The sequence below is a fragment of the Leptodactylus fuscus genome, chromosome 5 (assembly GCF_031893055.1).
Source record: "Leptodactylus fuscus isolate aLepFus1 chromosome 5, aLepFus1.hap2, whole genome shotgun sequence".
NCBI classification, from domain to species: Eukaryota; Metazoa; Chordata; class Amphibia; order Anura; family Leptodactylidae; genus Leptodactylus; species Leptodactylus fuscus.
This window is the reverse complement of record NC_134269.1, coordinates 186,284,294-186,311,307: the sequence shown is the minus strand read 5'-3', so window position 1 is coordinate 186,311,307 and position 27,014 is coordinate 186,284,294. Positions and strand designations below refer to the sequence as shown.

At 41.5% G+C, this 27,014-nt stretch overlaps 1 protein-coding gene across 4 annotated transcripts in view; it reads right to left on the bottom strand.

Annotated features, from left to right (window-relative positions):
* Positions 1-27,014, bottom strand: part of ANKS1B (ankyrin repeat and sterile alpha motif domain containing 1B) — a 115,139-nt gene that overhangs the window by 6,446 nt on the left and 81,679 nt on the right. For 2 of the 4 annotated variants that reach the window (XM_075274912.1, XM_075274913.1), the window contains exons 4-6: positions 17,570-17,650; positions 16,517-16,588; positions 1,086-1,172 (exon numbers count right to left, since the gene is read on the bottom strand). In XM_075274912.1, the coding sequence (XP_075131013.1) occupies positions 1,086-1,172; positions 16,517-16,588; positions 17,570-17,650 (240 nt within the window). The remainder of the gene's footprint in view (positions 1-1,085; positions 1,173-16,516; positions 16,589-17,569; positions 17,651-27,014) is intronic. The other 2 variants (XM_075274914.1, XM_075274915.1) reach the window with 1 other exon arrangement.

Below are 27,014 nucleotides of genomic sequence, written 5' to 3'. Positions count from 1 at the left end.
CAGGTTTGGAGCTGTGTGCTGCGTGATAGCATTTGTATGCTGCCTGTAATGGGCTCCGTGTGACGCTCCCTCACCTTGAGGGGCTCAGTCAGGCATTTACGCAATGACAAATTATTTCATATTCCCTGTGTGCACAAGGCTCGTCTGCAGAGCTGTGATGTTTAATGAAGCGTATTGGTGATCTGTGGATATTATGATAATGCATTTACCTCATTATGAATAATAATATGGTGGCAGCACAGGCTGAGAAAAATGGGATACGATATATGGCATACCCTAGAGGATGCTCTGGTAGTCAGTCATATTATTAAAGAGGAGCTGTCACCCGATCTGTAAAGCCCAATGACATAAATCATAGGATCGGTGCTGACACCTCGAGTATTTTGGCATTTTGTTTATCCAAATCCATTCAGCCATTCCAAAGATATAAGCCCTGTGTTGATCCAAATTATTGAGCAGTAGCACTGCATAACATACAGCATACAGAGAACCCACCCCCACACATACCGCAATGTTACCACCCACTTGGTTAGTAGACCCTAAATTTGCATTAACACTAAAAGGGCTTATATCTTTGGAATAGCAGAACGGATTTGGATAACCAAAATGCTCAGGGTAACAATGCCTATCAGATGATGTATGTCATTGGGCTGCTCAGATCTGATGACAGGTCCTCTTTAAGGAGTTTGTCTCACCCCAACAATCCACTGCCATATTGGAGGTTATTTATTATACATAAAAAACACCATAAACATTAAAATTCAGACTTCATGTTTTCTGTTCATCTCACCTCTCAAGAACAAAGAGAAATAAGAAAATGATCAAAAAATCTCATGTACCCACAAAATACAAGGCGTCGTAAAGCTATATTGAACTAAAATATATAAAGTTATGACCGCAGGAAAGCAAAAAGAGTTAAAATGCCCATAATGCACCGAAGTTATATGGCAGTAATATTTATGTCAGCCATACATTCAATGACTATAATAAAAAAAGTGACAATTTCAGGAGGGTGTTTGCAATTTTAATGTGATTATTAGGGGTTAATGCATATTTTTATTTGTAGGATAGAGGATTTCTCTCACCTTATTAGCAGCGTCCATAAACTTCACTCCTTTATAAGAAACCGATAGAATAATTGTTGGAACTTTCTTCATTTGTTCTGTTGATTTCTGAAAATACAGAAATTGGGGTTAAATTTTGTAGAAACATCTTTTGTAAAACTGATTCTGAAATTGTAGATAATGGGATGTCCATATATACTATTCAGTAGATGAAACACGACATTAGTAGGAATATGATATATGCATACCCTGTCACCAAAGCACAGAGGATGGACAGACTATGGGAAAACAACCAAAGCATACTGTATATCAATTTTAATGGATACATGGATATCGTCTGCCATGTTCCAGTATTGCAGGATATGTTTGTACCAGTAATAATAACCATTATAATGTGAATTATCATTACAGATTAGAGAGTATAAGAAGGGGTTAAATCATTGTGTTCAGTATGTATCACTGCTATGTCAGTAAACACTATATCACAGGATACACTTTGTTGTTCATTTGATGAAAAAGCGAAAAATGCATAGGGTAATAGGGAATACTTGGGGAAGGAAGAGGGGAAGCAAGTATAGGAATCCCAGAACCCCCACATAAGTGGACACTACTCACTATTACATGATTGGTTCCTGCTAGTTATACTATTGATCAGAATATTATTTTTAATGTATATTTATCAATATTAATGTGTATCTTTGCTGACTTCTCCAAACACTCTGCAGCGATTGTGAGTTTACGGTATTCCTTCGGTGATCCATTTAAAGGATTTGCTCCTCAGTGTGTAAATTCAAGAATATAATCTGGAATCATAGAAAGGAGCGCTCTATATTTATTATTACCTTCATTATTACACACATTCACTTCAATATGTGGTTATAAGTAGAGCACAAGAAGTCTTAAGTTACTTCATCCCTTTACTTCCTCCTTGCCAATGTAAGCTACAGAAGTATAGTGTGAGAGTAAGGGAGAGATTGCTAAAATAACTTGAATATACGGTTAGGGCCAGAAATATTTGGACAGTGACACAATTTTTGCGAGTTGGGCTCTGCATGCCACCACATTGGTTTTGAAATGAAACCTCTACAACAGAATTCAAGTGCAGATTGTAACGTTTAATTTGAAGGGTTGAACAAAAATATCTGATAGAAAATGTAGGAATTGTACACATTTCTTTACAAACACTCCACATTTTAGGAGCTCAAAAGTAATTGGACAAATAAACATAACCCAAACAAAATATTTTTATTTTCAATATTTTGTTGCGAATCCTTTGGAGGCAATCACTGCCTTAAGTCTGGAACCCATGGACATCACCAAACGCTGGGTTTCCTCCTTCTTAATGCTTTGCCAGGCCTTTACAGCCGCAGCCTTCAGGTCTTGCTTGTTTGTGGGTCTTTCCGCCTTAAGTCTGGATTTGAGCAAGTGAAATGCATGCTCAATTGGGTTAAGATCTGGTGATTGACTTGGCCATTGCAGAATGTTCCACTTTTTTGCCCTCATGAACTCCTGGGTAGCTTTGGCTGTATGCTTGGGGTCATTGTCCATCTGTACTATGAAGCGCCGTCCGATCAACTTGGCAGCATTTGGCTGAATCTGGGCTGAAAGTATATCCCGGTACACTTCAGAATTCATCCGGCTACTCTTGTCTGCTGTTATGTCATCAATAAACACAAGTGACCCAGTGCCATTGAAAGCCATGCATGCCCATGCCATCACGTTGCCTCCACCATGTTTTACAGAGGATGTGGTGTGCCTTGGATCATGTGCCGTTCCCTTTCTTCTCCAAACTTTTTTCTTCCCATCATTTTGGTACAGGTTGATCTTTGTCTCATCTGTCCATAGAATACTTTTCCAGAACTGAGCTGGCTTCTTGAGGTGTTTTTCAGCAAATTTAACTCTGGCCTGTCTATTTTTGGAATTGATGAATGGTTTGCATCTAGATGTGAACCCTTTGTATTTACTTTCATGGAGTCTTCTCTTTACTGTTGACTTAGAGACAGATACACCTACTTCACTGAGAGTGTTCTGGACTTCAGTTGATGTTGTGAACGGGTTCTTCTTGACCAAAGAAAGTATGCGGCGATCATCCACCACTGTTGTCATCCGTGGATGCCCAGGCCTTTTTGAGTTCCCAAGCTCACCAGTCAATTCCTTTTTTCTTAGAATGTACCCGACTGTTGATTTTGCTACTCCAAGCATGTCTGCTATCTCTCTGATGGATTTTTTCTTTTTTTTTTCAGCCTCAGGATGTTCTGCTTCACCTCAATTGAGAGTTCCTTTGACTGCATGTTGTCTGGTCACAGCAACAGCTTCCAAATGCAAAACCACACACCTGCAATCAACCCCAGACCTTTTAACTACTTCATTGATTACAGGTTTACGAGGGAGACGCCTTCAGAGTTAATTGCAGCCCTTAGAGTCCATTGTCCAATTACTTTTGGTCCCTTGAAAAAGAGGAGGCTATGCATTACAGAGCTATGATTCCTAAACCCTTTCTCCGATTTGGATGTGGAAACTCTCATATTGCAGCTGGGAGTGTGCACTTTCAGCCCATATTATATATATAATTGTATTTCTGAACATGTTTTAGTAAACAGCTAAAATAACAAAACTTGTGTCACTGTCCAAATATTTCTGGCCCTAACTGTATTAGCCAAAACAAGACTCACAAATTATTATTAATTAAGAGGACCCATTAATATTTATGTATGAGTGGACATACTTGGTAATGATGTCCTGAGATTACAGCAGCCTCTGCACAGATATCAGCAGTAGAGATGAGCGAACACTGTTCGGATCAGCTGTTCCAAACAGCACGCTCCCATAGAAAAGAATGGAAGCACCTGGCACGTACACTTTGCCGGCGGCCGGTCGCTGTGCCAGATGCTTCCATTCATTTCTATGGGAGCGTGCTGTTTGGAACAGCTGATCCAAACAGTGTTCGCTCATCTCTAATCAGCAGTACAAATGTGGATCAATAAATACTTGACAAAAAGAATTGCAAATTTTGCATACTGGAGCAAACAGAGAACGTTGTGGCATAGCCAAAGCCAAACATCCTATATAAATTCTCCATTTTTATTATAATTTTTTTATTACTATAGTACCAACATAATCTAATTCTAGATTGTGATCACTCACATTGGTCCTTGTACCCATCAATGCTCATAATCTTAATTCCAAATTAACCTACTAGTATGTTTTTGGAGTATGGGAGGAAACCAGAGTACCTGGAGGAAAACCATACAAACAAACAGTGGCGTAACTAGAAATGGCTGGGCCCCATGGTGAACATTTGACATGCCTCTCCCTCCCCCCCCCCGACCGACGCTGAAGACCCTGCCAGGCCCCTCCCCCACATTCCTGCACACACTATTATGCCCCATAGTAGCTCCTGCACAAAGTATTATTTCCCTTAGTGGCCTCTGCACACAGTATTATTTTCCCTAGTAGCCCTTGCACACAGTATTATGCCCCATTGTGGACACCCATGAACAATTATTATACTCTGGGGTCTTTACAGACCACTATTATGCCCCATAGTAGCCCTTGCACGCAGTATTTTTCCCCATAGCAGTTCCTTCACATAATATTATGCCCCTGCACACAGTATTATGCCCCATAGTTGCCCCTGCACACAGTATTATGCCCCACAGTGGCCCCTGCACACTGTATTATGTCTCATAGTGGTCCCTGCACACAGTATTATTTTCCCTAGTGGCCCTTGCACACAGTATTATGCCCCACTGTGGACACCCATGAACAATTATTATACTCTGTGGTCTTTTCAAACCCCAGAATATAATGATCGGAAACCTAGGGGAGAATAAAACATAAAAAACACTGTAACTTATCTATCTCTGGCTCCGGTGCGGTTCCTGCTGATGTCAGCCATCTTCAATGACATATGGGACATCACTTGACCCGGGATTCCATTGTGTTGCACACATGGTGGTTCAGTGGTTAGCACTGCAGCCTTGCAGCGCTGGAGCCCTGGGTTCGAATCCTGCCATGGGCAAAAACCATCTGCAAGGAGTTTGTATGTTCTCCCTGTGTTTATATGGATTTCCATCCCATACTCCAAAAGACATACTGATAGGGACAAATGTACATTGTGAGCTCTATGTGGGGCTCACAATCTACATTGAAAAACTGGTCCCTGCTGGTTATACTTATCAGTATACTTACTCTTAATGCATATTTATCGAAATTAGAGTTTAACTCTTTGCTGACTACTCCACACTCTCTGTGATTGTAAATTTAAGGTGTTCCTTCAGTGATACAGTTAAAGAATTGCACTTTAGTGTGCAAATTCAAGAATATAATCTAGAGTTTAGAAAGAAGAGCGCTCTATATTATAATTAGCTTCAATATGGGATAGACTGTAGAGTACAAGAAAAAGACTGTTTGTTTGCTCCAGTATGCAACGTCTGTAACTCTTTCTGCCAAATATTTAGGCCACTTGAATTAGTGCAGAGGCTGCTGTAATCCCAAGACATTAGTGAGCTTGTTCTCTCATACATTGACTTAGTAAATAAGGGGGTGTTCACACTACCGTCAGTGTCCGACAGGTAGTGTCCGCTCCTAGTGTCCGTTCAAAATCTCGCACAGACATTAGCAGCGGACACTAGCTGTGTCCGTGACACTTGTCATTCATTTAAATGGCGATTGGGTGCGTTCTTTTGCACTCCGTGCCTGTCCTTAAGTGTCTGTTTGTAAAGATGTCCGACTTTTCAAGCGGACAGAAAAAACCTATATGTCGGTGCACTCGGAAATCGGATTTCCCATCATTTTCCCCTGCTGAAGAGCTATCGGTGCTGTTATCATAGCTCTTTAGTGTCAGAAGGGCGTTTCTGATAGTCTGTCAGGTACGCCCCTCCTAACAGTACTGTCCATAGCTCTGTACTGTGAGCGGTGAGGAACGCCACCCCAGTACTAGACTATGGGCGAGTACTACTGTCAAGAGGAGGAGGGGGCAATCCTCACCGCTCAGGGTCATGGCTGGTGGTTAGGAATGCCCCCCTACAGTACAGAGCTATGGACAATACTGCGACGAGGGGCGTTCCTGACAGACTATCAGAAACACCCTTCTGACACTGAAGAGCTAGAGTAATGGCACCGATAGCTCTTCAGCAGAGGCACATAATGGGAAAGCTTTCTAGTGGTACATTACACCCAAGAACATGAAAGGTCCTCTTTAAGAAAAACTAACGGCACCGATATTTCAAGCACTGGGGTGCACACTGGGAAAACTAACATGCGCTGAATTCAGTGCACTGTCGGATTTCTAGCAGTATGTAAAACCTCACATCTATGAGGACATGACATGAAAGGTCCTGATTAACCACAATACCACAATGTAAATCACATGCTAACTTGAATATCCTACCCAAGCCAGGAATCGCAAGGTATTTATTATTCTATGTGAGAGAACATACTTGCTATTGAAGTCCTGAGCTTACAGCAGCCTCTGCACTGTTATGAGCAGCCTGGAGTGCACTAACATGGGAGAGGTACTACAGTATATTGGTGAAGTGGACAAGGATGACCGCGCTTCTTTTGGATCTTTGAATACATAGGAGTTTCTTACGTCACAGGAGCATATATATGTACTTATCGGTATACCGAGTATATTTGGCAGCGTTAAACTTGGACGACCGTAGGTAGATATTTATTTACTTATTTCAGATCAATCTGAAATAAGTAAATAAATATCTACCTTTTGATTTCAGTCCCGAGTGAGCATGTTTAACCACCACCTATTGGTATATCCAATACTTACCTGTAACATGGGAGAGGGGATGAGTGGCAAATATGAAGTCGGAAGCTTGCAGAACCATTGACAGGACTGGACTATAGGTCTATAGTATGCGTAACATGGCAAACAAGCTAATAACTTGCAGAACCATTGAATGGACTGGACTATAGGTGTATAGTATGCGTAACATGGCAAACAAGCTAATAACCTATTTTAGTGAGGTCTACACAAATGACTGCGCTCTATACAGACTTGGTCCAGTAAGGTACGGTACATAAGGATGTAAATGTACCTTACTGTCTTTGATTCAAAAATGGACGGATTCTTTTAGTCAGCCTCTTGTTTTATTAAAACATATAGTTACGAGGCCAAAAACTACCTTGCGTTTCAGTGACTGTAATTTATACAGTCTGATATTCTGCAGGCGTTGCGCTCACGCTGGTATCTTTTCCCAGTGGGATGCAGTTTAATTTGCCTGACTCCAATATACATGCACAAAATCTATTTTAACAAGAAGCCAATTAATTTACAAGTATATTTTTGGAATTGGGGAGGAATAAGGAAATAATAACATTAGCCACATTGTATCACTCCGGGCTGTTTAGCTTCATGGGTCGCCATTTCTTGTGTTTTACCAAATGTCATAAAGTGTTCCACCTGCTTTTATTAAGGACCTATTTCCCACTCACAGGACATTAGCTGGTCCTTTTTGCTCAGCTAAGAACTACTGTATGGCGTTATGCATATGGCCGAGTGCGCTGTCTGAGAGGGACTCCGGTGTTCCGTATTGATAATTATAGAGGTGGTTCTTTCCTGCTTCATGAAATCGGAACATAATCCCCCATAAAAGTGACTGTAGCACAGAAGGTACTCGGATGACGCTTGGAGGTCATCTGAGTGTGATCAAAGCGCCTTACTTTAAAGAAATCAGCACCCATTCAGCCTGCATACTCTGTCATGTGCAAGAGTCCTAACAAGGCCAACAGAAGCTGCCTAAAGGATTTGCCTAGAGAGAAGAATCCCAAGAGTTATGCTTTTTTCACCCTTATCCCTGCAAGAGAATATAGACTTTCCCACCAGTAATCCATAGGTCAGTAGAACAGCTGGCATGTAGATATACAAGTCACCACATCATGGTATCAAATCAATAAGTAGGAATTGTATTCAGACAGTGCACTGGTCAAGTCAGGCAGAGTTCGGTCAGGAGCGATAGGCAGGATGGGCAACAGACAAGTAGATGTCAGTAACACAAGCCACATCAATAGAAACAAATACACCTTTGCAGAGATAAGAACCAAAAGGACCTTATTGCTCAGGCGAGGAGCCCTTAAGAAGCCTTGGGCAAATAGTATTCACTGGCCCATGAGAGCAAGGCAAAAGAAGAATGTCAGTGGAAATCAGGAAGCCAACCATTTGGATACTCCCAGTAAAAACATTTTAGCAGCTATTTTAGAGCTGAGATTTACCTGTTAAAAAAAAGTCACACACATACAAAAAAAATAACTAAATCACATTTGGATTTGTTTTTTCATTAGCATCCCCGGGGTCAGGGGTCATTGTCCTAACACAACCACACAAACAATTGTTAGGTGCAATATCTCAATGCAACCTTGTGATGTTTATGTTACATCACACATGTTACTGTGTTGCCTTAGGTCTTGTGCACACATCTGTTTTTAGAACAATGGAAGGCAGTGGATACATACACAAGTCAATTAAAAAAAAAATAGGACATGTCTTATTTTTTGTCTACCCTTCCCAATACTTTTTTAATGGTTACTGCTTTTCATCCAATGTATCCATTTCACAGACATAAAAAGCAGATTTGAGGGGTGGGTCAAAAAAAAAAAAAAGTTGTGTTTTTGGAAATCACAGCATGTCAATCATACATAGGTAAACGCCAGCGGTTTCCCTATAGGTACAATGGAAGCAGAATGTCCACAAAGGTTTCTTCTGTGGACTTTCTGTGAAACGCACTGCTTGAGAAACAGAAATGCGTTGTCACCATGGTTTTTCCCATAGCATGTTTTTGCGGTGGTCTTCTACATGGGGCTTTTACCCTATGAAGGGTCAGACATTGACTTATATTCCAGTTACCTTCCAGCTTTCCTCTCTTTGCATACGGCAAGCTAATTTGCATAGCTTTTTCCCAGATGAGCGCTGCATGGTCTAAGATGTCTTGTCACTCTCCCCAAGGTGAAACAATCCCCCCAGCTACACCATGAAGAATAGTTTTTTTCATTTTTTATGCCATTAATAGTATAACAAATTCCCAATCCACCATGACTATAACTCTAACTCTATATAACAGTGAATGTTAAAAATACTAAAGATTAGAAGAAAAAACTAATTCTCTTCGCAGCGAACAAAGCCAAGTGTATTGGGAATGCGGCTCCATCTTTAATGCACAAGGACTAATCAAGATCATTTGTCTGAATTAATCTTTTGAAAAGAAAAACAGAGCGCCCCCCGGGGGTTGGTATTATGGGACGTCACCTGCTTAAACCTCCAGCGAATCTTGTTTCTATTCAATCTCTGGCTTTAATAAACCCACCGGATACTTTTCCCTCAAAGGAGCGAAGAATGAAAGTAATAGTATACAGCACCATAATGAAAATCAATGCGTCTATAGTGCTTTGAAAGGAGAGGGCCTGCGCTTGAACCCCGTTTGGGAATTGTCATAAGATACATTGATTTTTTTTTTTTTCACCGCGGCGGCCAATTGTCTCCATTTCTCAAAGTCAACGGAGAACTGAGCCTGCTCTTCACATCAGTCTATCCATAATACTGGCAGCTGGCTGTGTATGCATTATGTAAGACAAGACGTCTGGATAATATAACATGATAATGGGACAGGGCCATACAGAAAGCAGACTCTTCCCTTTCTTTCTATTTATAGATATGGATCTCTTTACCTGTAAGGCCTCAAGCACGTGACCATGCCCATTGTCAGTGTGCTAGCCAGGTTTTTCACATATGGGTCACATATATTCTATGGCCGCATACACATGCCCATGTATCATCACAGATCTGTGTATGGGGTAAAACTCAACAGGCCCTATTCCTGTCAGTGAAGTAAATTAATGGGTCCATGAAGGCACCATCGTACGATCCATGTGCCGTTCGTGGTGCTCAGACATACACGCAGGCGCTGAAAAACCACCCTGCGATAGCCATTTTGAAATGTGTTGTATCTGCACTAGTTTTCACGTATCCCTCATAAACTTGACTCTATAAAATAATATATATATATATATATATATATATATATATATTCATTCAATTTTATTTCAATTTCTTATTTTTCTATTCCATTTTAATTTTAATTTCAATTTTCTTCATTAATTCATATTACCGGTAATTGATTTTAATACAACCGTGAGATAGGGGCTTAAAAAAAGGGCCATAAAACATCCTTCATCTGAGAAGAGTCCAGGTATATTCACTTGTCTCTTTTTGGATGGAGAGAGAAAACGGTCAGTTAAAAAAATTGGACACGATCTATCTTCATCCGTTATGATGGACCCAATATAAATAAATGATTTGTAACGTAAAATGGATTGACGTCCCAGCGATGGATCAGTCAGTTGGGTCAAATAAGAACAACAAATGACATTCGGCCATCAAAAATGAAAAAAAAAACAAAAACGGATAGAAGCTAAATAGATGCTCAATGGCCACCAAAAAACAGATGTGTACGTCCATTTTTCTTAGACATTAGGTCTGTTAAAAACAGAATCACCATGTGTCCTGCCTTAAGTAGTTTTATTTTATCTCCTAGTAGTTGCACAGACCGAGCCAGATATAAAGGCCAAATCATGAAGTCCATGCAGAATCTATGGGAGCCCTGGAGAGAATGGATCATACCTGGTTGGCCAGAAAACTAGCACTGGGATATACTCTCCACTTGTTGAATTACTAAAATTCCAAATTCCAAAAATTTGCAGCTTGTACCTTTACATAAAGATATTTTGAGTAAATATGAGCAAGCTTCAGATTTCCAAATCCCAAGCATGTTCAATATATTGTGGGAAAAGTCTTATGAATTGAAAGGGTGAAATACTTGGCAAATCTGAAGTACAATTCATGGCAAAATCATCATGTCACATGCCTAAGATTTGGCCAAACTTTATGTTTGGACTTAGCCCAAGCTCTGTTTCACACTGATGCATTTTTTTGCCCCTATATTATGGCCAGATCTATGATGCTGGTAGTTGGACGTACAACATGGATTTATGATACTGCATACCTCCCAACTTTTGAAGAACCGAAAGAGGGACAAAATGTGCAAATTTAGCCCCACCCACTTTTGTGTTGACTCCGCCCACTCGTTAATTTTTCATGTGCCCGCACACAGTATAATCCTCATACAGTCACCCGTAAATTATATGTCCCCCCTCTATCTCTTCCCCAGTTTCATATACACCCTTCATCTGCCCCAGTTTCATGTCCCCCTTCCATCTCTGCCCCCAGATTCATGTCCCCACATCTCTGCCCCCAGTTTCATGTCCCCTCCATCTCTGCCCCCAGATTCATGTCCCTCCATCTCTGCCCCAGATTCATGTCCCCCCAGATTCATGTCCCCCCTCCATCTCTGCCCCCAGATTCATGTCCCCCCATCTCTGCCCCCAGATTCATGTCCCCCCTCCATCTCTGCCCCCAGATTCATGTCCCCCATCTCTGCCCTCAGATTCATGTCCCCTTCATCTCTGCCCCCCCCATTCATGTCCCCCATCTCTGCCCCCAGATTCATGTCTCCACATCTCTGCCCCCAGATTCATGTCCTCTCCATCTCTGCCCCCAGATTCATGTCCCCACATCTCTGCCCCCAGTGTCATGCCATCCTCTCCATCTCTGCCCCCAGTGTCATGCCGTCCCCTCCTTCATCTGCCCCCAGTGTCATGCCGTCCCCTCCTTCATCTGCCCCCAGTGTCATGCCGTCCCCTCCTTCATCTGCCCCCAGTGTCATGCCGTCCTCTCCATCTCTCCTCCTTCATCTGCTCCCAGTGTCATGCCGTCCTCTTCATCTCTGCCCCCAGTGTCATGCCGTCCTCTCCATCTCTGCCCCCAGTGTCATGCCGTCCTCTCCATCTCTCCTCCTTCATCTGCCCCCAGTGTCATGCTGTCCTCTCCATCTCTGCCCCCAGTGTCATGCCGTCCTCTCCTTCATCTGCCCCCAGATTCACGTTCCACGTCCACATTAAACTTACCTTCTCCTCCGCTCCCTCGCTGCTCTCTGCGCGCCTCTCTCGCTGACACATGCGGCTGAAGGAAGGAGCTGACACAGGTCAGCTCCTCGCTTCTCCGCTGCGTGTCTCTCTCGCTGACACGTATGCAGCGAGAGAGACACGCAGCAGTGAAGCGAGGAGCTGACACGCTCCTTCCTTCAGCCGCATGTGTCAGCGAGAAAGGCGCGCAGCGGCGAAGCGAGGAGCTGACCTGTGTCAGCTCCTTGCTTCAGCCGCATATGTGTTCAACTCAGATCTGCGTCCTCTGGACGCAGATCTGAGTTGAAATCGGGACATACCTCCCTCCAACCGGGACCATGGGACATGTCACCCAAATCGTGACTGTCCCGCGGAAATCGGAACGGTTGGGAGGTATGATACTGGTAGTCTGGGCACAGTTTACAGCTGACATACAGGTGCTCATATTACACTTGCATGAAAATTGATTGTAGCAAAGAAGGAAGTGTAGAATGTAATCCTGCTGTAAAAATCGGATGGGGACATCCGGACCTCCTGTATCCTGTGATACGACTATACTATATCTTGGAACTGCCACTTTGAGGAATTCTGGTCTCCATGTTTCAGGGTGCTCTGCATGGACCTTAGCATAGTCATTGTTTGTGAGGCCATTATGGCTGACATTATATAGGCCGGGGATATTGAACATTTCTGACGGCGATGATGATAAATCTAGTTGTCACTTGCTGTGTGGGTCTCATGGGGACATTGGCTTTGAGGTTGATTCCTATACTTAAAAACGTGTATGTTTTTCTAGCACAGTATAAATTCGCTGCTTTCCTGTTCATACTTGACCTCTGATATTTTGGTCTAACACCTTTATTTTCAGAAAAGAGCATAAAAAGGTGCGAAACACAACACACTTGTCAAACCATCAAACCAGAAACCAGGTCATCCATTTTCTGTAAAATATTTTCAGCACTTTTTCTACCACAAATCATGAGTTATTGCTAAGCAACCAAAGTGGCTGCAATTTTTTTAGGCATATTTATATTTGGACGGGGGTACTCTGTGCCAACAGCCTATCCATCACAGCTCCAGACAAACAACGCTTAAAGCTACAACCATCTTCATTTATGTAATATATGTATGCAGAGGTATAGCTAGACTTTTCCTTATCTGGGATAGATATTTAGTTTGTTGCCCTAGTCTTGTGTCTTAATAAAATGGCCAATGTAGATTGACTCGCTGTCACTCTCCTGGCATTGAGCACCAAGGTGCACTAGTGATGAAGACATGAATGTGACGCGGGAGAAGAGGTGGTCCAGAGAAGAAGATGGAGGCGTTGCTGGAAAGTTTTCGAACAGCACAGGGGAAGCCCCCTGTGCTGTTTGAGCGCAGGAGAACACCCCTAGTGCTGTCTGAAAACTCATTTACATATGGAAAGAAGATATTTCTCAGGAATGGCGCAGATCAGAATAATAAAGGTAAGAGAAGAATAGCCTTTCTTAAAGGGATCCTATCATTAAAACACAATTTTTTTCTGGTTGACATGGAGGAATAGCCTTAAGAAAGGCTATTCTTCTCCTACCTTTAGATGTCTTCTCCGCGCCGCCGTTCCGTAGAAATCCCGTTTTTTGTCGGTATGCAAATGAGTTTTCTTCCAGAACTGGGGGCGGTCTCCAGAGCTCAAACAGCACTGGGGGCGTCCCAAATGCTGTGAGAGAACTCTCCATCTTCTTCAGAAGCGTCCTCTTCACATGTCTTCTTCCGGCACAGGCGGCCAAACTTGTAGGCCTCGGGCAGAGCTAACTGGAGAGTTTTCTCGCAGCATTGGGAACGCCCCCATTGCTGTTTGAGCACTGGGGACTGCCCCCAGAGCTGCAAGAGAACTCATTTGCATAACGACGAAAACTGGATTATATACCGAACGGCAGCATGGAGAAGACATCTAAAGGTAGGAGAAGAATAGCCTTTCTTAAGGCTATTGCTCCGTGTCAACCAGAAAAAAATTGTGTTTTAGTGATAGGATCCCTTTAAGACTATTCCTACGTGTACTTAGTTAAAAAAGGGAATTCTAATGATAGAATCCCTTTAAAGGGGTTGTCCTGGGCGTAATAATTTATCAGGTTCAGGGATTGCTGATGATGGACCCAGGGTTTCCATTAACATCACGACCCCTGGGTCATGTGATCTGAAGCAGTGCTCTGCCCCCAGGTCGCTCCTCCTTGGGATAGATTTTGTTTTTACAGATGCATATTCGATTTATATTCATCCTCATTGCAAAGAAAATCAACTATTTCCCCGGCAACAAAATTCTAGTAATAATGAGCAAAATATCAACTGATTTCAGCAGTCAAGGAAAATAAGTGCCCCCCTGCTGGTTTATTTTATATTGACTTTGCAATGCTAATTGTGTTAGTTCATTTCCGGTAAAAGGCAGAAAGGAGAACACAAATGGTACTTTCCTGACATGCTGAAACGGGTACAATGCCCCATCGTACTGACTGCAGAATATAGTCAGATGTGTCCATATTATACACAAAGGTATCATCGTTTTTAGGTAAAAACTGCATACTTGTGAACAATACAAAGATCTGGATCTCAGCTGAGGTGGGATTTGGGCAAATCTGTAATAAATGTTTATCAGGTTGGATGCATTGGGTGATGGAATGAGGGTGGGGATTACAAAACCAGTAAATTCCAGAGCATGGCTACTCAACTGGTTACAGTGGCCAACCCGGCCCCCTTGCCACTTCTTAATGACGATGGTCGGTAGAAAAACTAATCTCCCAACCGCTGCCCCTTTTGCACTGTTGTATCACAGTAGGAGCAGAGCAGGGATTGGCATTTGTCTCTGCTACCTAGTCAGTAGCAGTGTGAATGTGTCTATGCTGCTGTATAGGCAGAAGGGGCAACTGCAGAAGACGTAATGGTGCTATAGCAGTGTAGAAGGGATAGTGATTGGGAGATCAGTCTTTCTTATGACCTCTGTCAGTGTCACTATGAAGAACCAAGGAGGCAGTTTTGTGTTGACCCTCTACACCCAGGCACATGGTTTAGTAGAGGGGGGATTAATGGAGTGTTAAACTGAGTGGGGAAACAAATGAAGCAATATACTGTGCAGGGGCACCAACTGGGCACTATACCATGCGGAAGCACAAGGTGCACAATGGAAATTATCTGGGGCTAGTATGGGGGTATTATATTATATAGGGGGCACAAAGGAACATAAAACTGTGTTAGGGCACTAATAAGGTAAGAAACTGTGTAGGGGTCCCAATAGGACATTACACCATATTGAGGACACTAAGGTGGCATTATCCAGTTTCAGGAAACTATGGGGCTATATACAGTGTGAGGGCAACAATGAGGCATTATACCATATTGAGGCCACTAACCAGGAATCTTAATGTGTTGAGACACTGAAGGGACATTATGCTGTGTGGGGGCACTAAGAGGGCATTATACTTTGTGTGGGCACCAAGGAGGGCTCTATTATTGTATGGGGCATGAGTGGAACTGGGTGGGTTTTAAAGGGACCTGGGCAGGACTTAGACAGGGTTAGAGGTGTAGCAATTGCACATTCATCACCTATGCTGTAAATATTGGTAATGACTCCTTGTTGTCCAATACCAATATGACTCTACATATGGAATCACAGTACAATGGAGATATTGACAGCATTACTTTGCTGTATTAAAGTACCATAAGATAATACAAGGAATACCCATAGCCCAATAATATAAAACCCAGGGGACTTTTTTATTTTTTAAATGCTCAGAATATACTCACTTTACTTATCACAAGTCACTTTGATTTTTGATACTTTCCAGTCCCTGCTGGTCTCTGTTTTCCAGCTTTGATGAGCCAAAGCTGCATTTGGAGCGGGGACTACTGTTGTGTTGAGATGTCCCTGCTACAGCCAGTGCTTGGCTACAGCAGTCCCATGTCCAAATGTCATTGATGGAGGCCAGGATACAGAGACCAGCAGGGGACTGGGAAGTGTTAGAACAGAACAAGCGGGGAATCACTAAGGTGTATGTTACTTATTTTATCATTTCATAGCATATGTAGAGGTATTAAAAAGTGTTTTGCATGTCTGGATAACCCATTTAAAACCCAATCAGAATCAAATCCACCACAATTCATGAATGCAGGCAATGGACAGTGCTTTGTAGCCATATTTACAAAATTGATTTTGACGTGCTCGGTAGCATATTACCAAATTACCAAAAAGTGTGTACACGTGGTAGGTGCATCATGAAGCTGACAAAATGTATGATTGTGATCTTGTTAAGGCCCAACCAATATAATAATTGACGCAATAATTGGATAATTGTCAGGTTAAAAAACTATATATAATATACAGTATATATATATATATATATATATATATATATATATATATAAAATATATAAATATATATATATATATATATATATATATATATATATATATATATATATTTCTATTAAAATAAATCATGTTTGATGTAACCTACCCTCATTTTCGAGCAGGCATCTTGTGTTGATTCTGTTCCTCTTAATTCCTTTATCAGCATTGATCCTAAATACTAAAAAAGAAATAAATTTAGGTGGATGATGAAAACATGCAGCAGAACATATAATGGAGTTGTCCGTGTAAGACAGAGTGCTAGCACGTCAATATATTGCGAAATAAATATGGTGAATGGAATGACGCAATCACTGGAGAAAATCCAACTAACAACAAGACTAAAAAAAAAGTTAAAATACAACATACCACATCACGTTGTAGTTACAAAATATCGATCAACCCTGCCAGTCAGCAAGTCAACTACAGCGCAAACCAAATCTATTGATAGTTTCCTTGCTCCATAGAAATTATTATGCAGGGGAAAGATATAAAGAGGGGAGATTTATCAAATAAAAAGGACAAAAAGGACAAAACTAGTACAACCAAAAACAGTGGCGTGATCCATGATGACCAGTCAGATTCCCAGTATCATCTTTTTACGGTAAACTGCAAATGATAGCAGTGATCTGACTAGTTGCTATGGAAAACTTCCTATTTTTCTCTTGCACTAGTTTTTATAAATCTCCCCCATTATGTAGGTTACAGAACTGACATACGGGTATGTCATAAGTGAAGAAGAAAGACCAGTCTCTAACGATATGTTATCACCTAACACTAGTGATTGTGGCAAAATGCCCTAATATATAGGCTAGGTACAATTTATGTTACTCTACAATTCATTGCCACAATTCGTTTACCATATGTGAACCCCATTTTTGTAAAATATAATACTAAAGTAGTTGTAAATTATAATGGACAATTGTGAAATTACATGGTACCGCGATGGGGTCTGCATTCATCCCTTCTGTTTGATCAATGTAATATTTATGAAGGAAATTATGTTCCTATGATAACAGATAACATACAGTATAATAATGCCCATCAGCTTCGACAAAACTGTTGTACTTGGGGTCAATCTTAACAAGACATCTTCTGATTTTTTTTTTCTCTTTTTACCTAACACGTAACAAAGTGAAGTAAATATAAGTGCACTATATACCTTTATCATCTCAGACCAGGAACACTGGGGGTGAGCAACGGGTTTTAATATGGGTCCATACTTTCCCCCAAATGGCATGCTCTAAACAAAGAAAAACATACTAGACATTTTCTGAAACTAGACAAACAAAGGAATCCTTTTTATTTTTTTTGATGGATCAAACAAAATTTGTGTAGAAAAATAACAATTACCCTAGAGAAAAGGCCTTAAAGCATCTTGCCCCTGGCCATGATTAACATGCATTTCCAATGGTGTACAGTTACCGTTCCATGCTGTGTGATATGACCATCTCATGGGTTGACAAATTAGGAATTACTAAATGGCCACCGTTCAATTCAAAATTTTTTATTTTAATCATAGCAAAATTTTTAGCTCTAGGCGGGTCATCTCTAACAATGAACATTATGGAGGGGCAGTGCTTTAAAGGATACAATTTTTTTTACTCAAGTAAAAAAATAAACAAAGGATATTTTACTTTTATTTCTCTGGATCTGTATTTTAAATTTTTGCTTAAATTTTGATATATTGGTACTAATAGAATTGACAATTATTACTGATCTGCTCTGAACACCCAATTTCGGCAAAAGATTCAATCTTCCAGAGAAATAAGTTGGTGGTTAGGTTGACCCATCACAGCTGAGAAGTCAAGCAGTGAAAGGTGTCAAAGCAAGAACTTCACCCCGTTTTTGTGTTTTTAGTTTAAAAAATATTCATGTCTTTTCTAAATCCACATGGGTTTTGTGTGTCTAGGTGAAAATGGTGATCTTCAGTGCATCATATAAATGTGACGTGGGTAAAATGGTTTTCACATTGAAGTCACATTCCTTTTTATCATTGCCGGAGGACACTTGCATTGAAATAAAATTGACCGAGGAGAATAAAATTAAATACTAAGTACGGGAAAATGAATCAGTGAAATAAAAATTTTATACAATTTGAATCGTCTGGATTATTTTATTGTACTAACCTTTCCGACTCACAAGTAGTGGATTTACGGCAATGACGTAAAGCAATGTGGTCATCAATCATCATGATGTAGCCCATTTGGGAGTTTTTATGAAGTCTGGTGAAGGATATATAAGATGTAACCCATAGCAGTCAATCGAATTATGGTTGACATTTATCTTGAATGGCCAGTATCTATGGGTTACAGCTTTTTTTTTGTGGTTGACCATCAGTATTCATAAAAGCTCATGCTGTGTTAATGAATACCCGGCAGCTTGTGCTTCATTCCAAGAGTAGAGATAATGTAAAGGTTCTCAGTTCAAGCAGGGATGCACTGGCACTGGTGGTGCCTTCCCAGGATGAACCCAATGAGAATGACCCTTGAGGGTGAAGATCTGAAGGAGGTAATATGCATAACAGGGGATGGGAACAAGGAGTCTGTAGGAGCAAAGGAACTGGAGGATCACAAACGGAAGAGGAAAGTGAGGTTGGGTAACCAGAGTCCTGGACAGGAGAAGTCTAAAGATAAAGTGCCCAAAATGTTATCTACTATAAACTAATGTAAAAAACTTTTGGACGGAATAAAAAGACAATATTAATAAACAGCATTAATACACAAGGATCCATAGAATTTAGTAAATCTAATATAACTTTGCATGGATCCATCAAATAGACCCTCACCTTAAATGAATAGTCACCCTTGAGCTCCATTTTGTTTCTTTTTTTTAATCTAAATAGTCCAAAGTTTGGCAATGAATAAGTCCAAGTCCTTCACATAGACAAAAAATTAAAGGTAGTCTGTCACCAGTACCCAACCTTGCAGATTGGCTGGGGTCACCTGAATTGAACAGTGTTTTCCCCTTGTGAATCACTGCTTCTGTTGCTGAGATATCTGTTTTTATCAATACTCAAATGAGCTCTTTGGTGCAACGGGGGCGTTATCATTGCTCCAAAGAGGTAAGAGCCAACACCCTCATTGCTCCAAAGAGCTCATTTGCAGGGAAAAAACACCATTTGATTCAGGTCACCCGAACCTACCTACTTCCAGGACTAGGTTGATATGCTGGGATCTGGTGACAGACTCCCATTAAAGGGAAAGACCAATAACAAGCTATCCCATGTCCACTGGATAAGGGACAGCTGCTAGATTGGCAGGAGTCACAAATCTGTGACCATCACCAATCACGAGAATGAAATTCTCCAATTCTATGGAACTGCCACAGATAGATGTGTATAGTACCCAAATGCTCTTTGACAGTCTTATGGACAGCAATGAAGAGTTAGCACACACGCACCACCAATCAATTCAAATGGGAGGACTTGGGACCAGTGGATTTTGAGTTCCTCCCATGTGAATGGATCCATTGAACAAGGGATAACTTGTTATTAGTGGAATACCCGTTATATGAAAAGATTCCACATACCTGCAGCCACCATTAGAGGGAGTCAATGAGCACATAATAATACATAATAAAATAGTATGTGGAAAGCTCCCCCAAGCATTGGCCCATAGTAGTAGTTCTAACATTTAAAGGGGGTGTTATCATCTCACAGCTGCTGAGTGGAAAAGTGCATGCCCATTTACTCCTGTGGGACTTTCACAAATAGCTTTTTTTGAAATTCCCTTAGAAGTAAGTGGAGAGGGCCGAGAATGCACAACCTCATAGTGGGAGCAAGACCGTCAGACGATCCTTGTTTTTGGCCTAGGTGCCGATCTCAAAGGTGGGATTAAAGGTTTATCTGAGATGGGAATACCCTTTTAACTTTACGTCTAGACAGAGGAGTAAGGGTGAGTTCACACGGAGTAAAGTACCGCGTGATGTGGCACGTATACGCTGCGTGAGCTTTTGCGGGCCGTATACGCTCCCATTTCAATGGGAGCCGGGATCGTATACGCGGCGCTATTTTGCGGCCGCATAATCACGGCTGCAAAATAGCACCGCATATACCATCCCGGCTCCCATTGAAATCAATGGGAGCGTATACGGCCTGCAATATCTCACGCGGCGTCTATGTGCCACATCACGCAGCACTTTATTCCGTGTGAACTCACCCTAAGACAGAAAAAGGAAGCCCCAAAATGAATCAGAACAGAATGTTAAACAGTATCATGGTAGGTATTCACTTATATAGTGGGGGCAACATGATAAACCAGACTGATAACCATGACAGTATAGTCTTTCCACTTACTAGTGAACATCAATTATCTACTGGCATTCATTGTAACTTCCAAATGGCCACCATTACTGTCAGAAGACAACAGGTGGTCTCCTACAGGTCTTGTTGATTTAAGATTTAATTTAAGATGTATTAAATGTCACTACTGAAACTTGTCATTCATACCAGTTCTTGTCCATAGTCAAATCATTTTCTATATATTATATATAGCATACTTAGATAAAGCCATAGATAAGCATCATTCACATTACATGTTAAGACAAACCTCTTCTTGTTCCCTGTGCGACAGCTGTCACTTGTAAGCTCCTTATAAAAAACAGCTTCACTACAGGGAGAAAATCATCCTATTAAAGGCGTTGTCCAGGATTAGAAAACATGACTTGCTTTGTTCCAATAACAGTGCCAAACCTGTCCCCAGGTTGTGTGTGGTATTGTAATTTATTCACTTCAACAGAGTCAATCTGCAATACCAGACACAAGCTGTGGATAGGTGCAGCGCTGTTTCTGGAAGAAATTAAGCATTTTCATCTAATCCTAGAAATATACTTTAGTCATCTCCTGTTTTGACTTATGACAAGGAGACTTATGACAAGGAGAGAAAGACCTTATCTCTGTCTTATCATTTTAGGATCTTCCCTAGGTTGTCTCTTTGAGGAAGTCCTTGTAGAGTCTACTACATAATCGGAATACAATTATTATTTATCACACTGATAGCAAGAGTACACTCACCGGCCACTTTATTAGGTACACCTGTCCAACTGCTCATTAACACTTAATTTCTAATCAGCCAATCACATGGCAGCAACTCAGTGCATTTAGGCATGTACACATGGTCAAGACAATCTTCTGCAGTTCAAACCGAGCATCAGTATGGGGAAGAAAGGTGATTTGAGTGCCTTTGAACGTGGCATGGTTGTTGGTGCCAGAAGGGCTGGTCTGAGTATTTCAGAAACTGCTGATCTACTGGGATTTTCACGCACAACCATCTCTAGGGTTTACAGAGAATGGTCCGAAAAAGAAAAAACATCCAGTGAGCGGCAGTTCTGTGGGCGGAAATGCGTTGTTGATGCCAGAGGTCAGAGGAGAATGGCCAGACTGGTTCGAGCTGATAGAAAGGCAACAGTGACTCAAATAGCCACCCGTTACAACCAAGGTAGCCAGAAGAGCATCTCTGAACGCACAGTACGTCGAACTTTGAGGCAGATGGGCTACAGCAGCAGAAGACCACACCGGGTGCCACTCCTTTCAGCTAAGAACAGGAAACTGAGGCTACAATTTGCACAAGCTCATCGAAATTGGACAATTGAAGATTGGAAAAACGTTGCCTGGTCTGATGAGTCTCGATTTCTGCTGCGACATTCGGATGGTAGGGTCAGAATTTGGCGTCAACGACATGAAAGCATGGATCCATCCTGCCTTGTATCAACAGTTCAGGCTGGTGGTGGTGGTGTCATGGTGTGGGGAATATTTTCTTGGCACTCTTTGGGCCCCTTGGTACCAATTGAGCATCGTTGCAACGCCAAAGCCTACCTGAGTATTGTTGCTGACCATGTCCATCCCTTTATGACCACAATGTACCCAACATCTGATGGCTACTTTCAGCAGGATAATGCGCCATGTCATAAAGCTGGAATCATCTCAGACTGGTTTCTTGAACATGACAATGAGTTCACTGTACTCCAATGGCCTCCACAGTCACCAGATCTCAATCCAATAGAGCATCTTTGGGATGTGGTGGAACGGGAGATTCGCATCATGGATGTGCAGCCGACAAATCTGCGGCAACTGTGTGATGCCATCATGTCAATATGGACCAAAATCTCTGAGGAATGCTTCCAGCACCTTGTTGAATCTATGCCACGAAGAATTGAGGCAGTTCTGAAGGCAAAAGGGGGTCCAACCCGTTACTAGCATGGTGTACCTAATAAAGTGGCCGGTGAGTGTATATACCAAGAAAAATTAAAGCCAGATCTGAACAGGGAACAGTACGTTACATTGGAGAAACCTGGAGCTGTCTGCTCCATGTCCTGCCGGCAGCCGGGGCATTAGTACTTTGTACCTGCTGCTCCCTGAAGAGACCATAGTGGACAAGGCGGGAGCATTATAATATGGAGCCACATGTAGGGGGACATTATACTGTGGGGGCCATATTGAGGAAGGCATTATACTGTAGGGGCTACAAAAGGGGGAACATTATACTGTGAAGCCCATCATGAGAAGACATTATACAGTAGGAGCCATAATGAGGAGACGTTATACTGTGGGAACCATGATGAGGAGGACATTATACTATAGGGACTACAATAAGGGGGGCATTATACTGTGAAGGCAATGATGAGAAGACATTATACAGTATAAGGGGGTGTTATACTGTAGGAGCCATAATGAGTAGGACTTTATACTGTGGGGACCATAATGAGGAAGACTTTATACTGTGGGGACTACAATAAGGGGGGACATTATACTGTGGGGACTACAATAAGGGGTGACATTATACTGTAGGGACTATAATAAGGGGGACATTATACTGTGAAGGCAATGATGAGAAGACATTATACAGTAGGAGCCATTATGAGGGGTGTTATACTTTAGGAGACATAATGAGTGAGACAGTATACTGTGAAGGCCATAATGAGGGGTGAGCGGGATATTTTACTGTGATGCCATAATGAGGGGACATTATACTGTGGGGGACGAAATGAGGAAGAGATTATACTGTAGGGGCTACAATAAGTGGGACATTATACTGTGAAGGCCATAATGAAGGGACATTATACAGTAGAAGCCAGAATGAGGGGACATTATACTGTAGGGGACATCATACTGTTAGGGCCATAATGAGGAGAAATTATACTGTGGGGGGTCACAATAAGGGGACATTATACAATAGGAGTCTTAATGAGGGGACATTATACTGTGTTTGAGGGCAGCAATGAGGAGGATATTGTACTCTGGGTTTATAATGAGGGGGACATTATACTGTAGAGGCTACAAAAAGGGGGTCATTGTACTGTGTGTAGGCCACAAGAATGTATGATATAATGTCAAGATCACTAAAGGGGTTCTCTACTATGTGGGAGCACAAAGGGACATGGGTACAAGTGGGCAGGGTTTGAGGCAAGGCTTATGATACCATAATTCGCTGATTTTGTTCTTATCAGTCCTCTGAATTTTGAGAGGTTTGTCTTGAAAATATGGCTGATGTACACACGTATTTCCTGAAGTGCAACATTCCCTTTGCAGGGACCCTTAGGGACTTCTGTCATCATGCTCCTCAAAGCTGCAGTCAGAAGAATTTTAGGTGTGAATGGAGACAAGATTACTTATAAAAGAAGTAAAGCTATAGAGACGATGCAATGGAACTATAGGAAATGAAGGGGTTACTTTAGCTTTTGCTAAAAATATTCTTTAAATCCGCAAATCCACAGTCAGAGACAGTCATGTTGGTGCAGCGTAACCATTAAAGATAAAATGACAGGAAACCAGAACTGCATAGAGTGGCATCATTCCAGCCGGCAGGGTCAGACGGAAACATTAAAGCGAAGGGACCTGGACTACCAATTTCCGCGTGTTACAATCCCCTAATTATACGAATGGACATTCACGTATTCTATCTCTTTCTTAGGAGATTGCATCATTGACATTTAAGAATGAGCGCCATTCATTGGCTCTGAAAGCCTATTTATTTTCCGGAAACGCATCTGCAGCTGCGGAAAAAGAGCAGTCTGAAATAATTAGGTCACTTCTTTATGAAAACATACACAGCGTCGTGTGAAGACATCGCTGACTGAGCTCATGGGATCTTCACCGGCGTAGACAATACTTGGGATATGTACAAAAGAGCAAGACCTGCAAGACTCCCAGCTCTCCCAGACAGTCTCTGAGATGTGAGAGCAACAAATCTACCGCTACCCAGTAAAGTCTGAGAAATGCTGGTAGTTGTAGTGCAGATCGTCATAACTATATGCTTTAGTCATGAAGTGAGCTCCTCCTTTGCAGCAATTTTAGTTACATCAGAAAATTGCATAATGTCGTCTAATGGTGTCACTGGGATTATGTGATTAATCTGCTGACAATGCCTACAGAGTCTTAAAAAGGGAGTATTAATCTGCCACCACCTTGGTACAAAAACTCAGCTCACAACTGTCAGCTGTGACCAATCCATGTATTTTAGCAGCATTTCCATTTCCCTTCCCTTCTGTATCTGGCCCACACCACCATGAAGACTTGTTCACAACACGTCTATGCACACAAGCTTCCCATCATTCCCATCCGCTGTCAGTGCACCTGCATGGTAGTCAGGACCCTTTTTTGCCACCTCCTTCACTATATGCTTCTGACCAAATTATATATTTGTCATGAAATGGTTAATTTTTTTCTTTCTGACAGTGAAAGGATGTGTATCATAAATCTTCTCATTCCAGTGCACCAGAGAGCAGGGGGAATAAATTTACAATGCACAGACTGACAGCCATCAAAGAGAATCAGAAAGGAGATCAAATAAGTTTATTCAGCCCTTGTGTGGTGAGGGTGACCTGTGGGCCCTTCTGCCTTTTGGGCCCTGTTGTGACCCCAATAGTTATGCCAGTGCAGGGTTATTTTATGATAATTCTTGCTTGTATATGAAGTAATCTTGATAATGATATAGCACCGGCATACCAAAAACAGACATCTTAAAAACTATGAGAAAATATTACAGAGGTACGTTCATGTTGGATATTTCAGGAGCCACCTCTGCAAATATGTGGGGATAAATAAGTTGAAAATCAATTTCTACCCACTGGAGTAATCCAGGTAAAAAAAAAGTGGTGGGGTACTGTCCAGGTATACAGATGCTTTGGCAGTAGTTATTCCCTAATTGTTGGAACCCAATGGAAGTGAATGGAAATCGCCACACATTCACAAACGCCGTGAGTCCGAACTCCCCCATTCCCTTCATGGGTGTGATTCCTTCATCTATCACGCATATCCTATGGATATAAATAACTGTACAAAAGGGGAATACCCCATTTATTTTGACTTATATTTAAAAAATCCCTTTTAACACTGTATGGTATTAACTATTATTGTCATTAACCCCTTCTGTCAATGCACAGCAGTAACTTCTAACCTTAGGAATACTGTTGGCTGGAAAATGCAACACTCGTATAATCTTCAAAAACTACAAAAAAAAAAAAAAAAAAGTTTGGCGTGGAAAAAAATGTAAAAATGGGAAACGCATTTGGCTGCAGAATCCCTTTTGTTCCTGGGTTGGCAGAATTGCCTGGAGACTATATCAGCGCTGCCTTAAGGAGATTAGAAATACCTGGTATTTTTGGCTTTTTATTTTTAGACTTGCAAACGTCATCCTTGCTATGTGTGTCCAGGAACGATTACAGGTTTCGATGGGGGAGAAATCTCTGCACAGTAACCTAAATACCAGAAAGTGGGAAACCAGGGAACTCTACAACTACAAAACAATGTCACTTTGTTATGATGGAGTAAGGGGCACTGGAACCAAATAATGTGACACTCACAGACACCAATTTACTATACATCCCATTATAACTGATAGGTACCCATCAACTGAAAGATTACAGCTTAGGGGTCCTTTGATATGTGCACTTGGTTGCAATGGCGTGACTTGAGGGGGTGCAGAGGGTGCAGTCGGACTCGGGCCTAGAAACCTTAGAGACACAAAAGATGTCTTTTCCAAATATGAGGAGACCAGTACTATAAAAGTTAATTTATAGTTGAGGGGCCTTGCACAGATTTTGCATTGGGGCCCAGGAGCTTCATGTCACAACCAAAGCTCCCCCATATGGGTATCCTATCAGGGATCAAAGAGCATGGTTACTGAATCTGGACCCCACATTTGAGCCAGAAGAGAAGCTCCTGTGCTGAGGGACATGAGGTTATCCTTGTAATACGTATATAACAATTAATCTAGATTTGTCTACATGGCAGCCATTGGAGCAGAAATGACAGGCTGGTCATGGCTTTAACTAGACAAATGAGCTGTTTGGCAGGGATTTTGGGACAACTACTAGGGGTGTTCACCTGAGGCTCTACATTATAGTCTATGGGCTTCTTACTCAACTTAGAATAGCATTTTTCAAAAATAAGTGTCCTCCAATTCTAGAAAAACTGAAGCCCACTCTGTGAATATCAATGAAGGTGCATGATGCTTATGCTAATAAGTAATCTCAGAAAACAACCATACCTTAGAACACTTCACTAAATCAAAAGGTTATTAAAAATATGCTAAAGTGTCCTAGATTTACCCAATGTGCTTCTACATGATGAACGCTCCTGTTTTACATATGAATGGGAAACTGGCGGA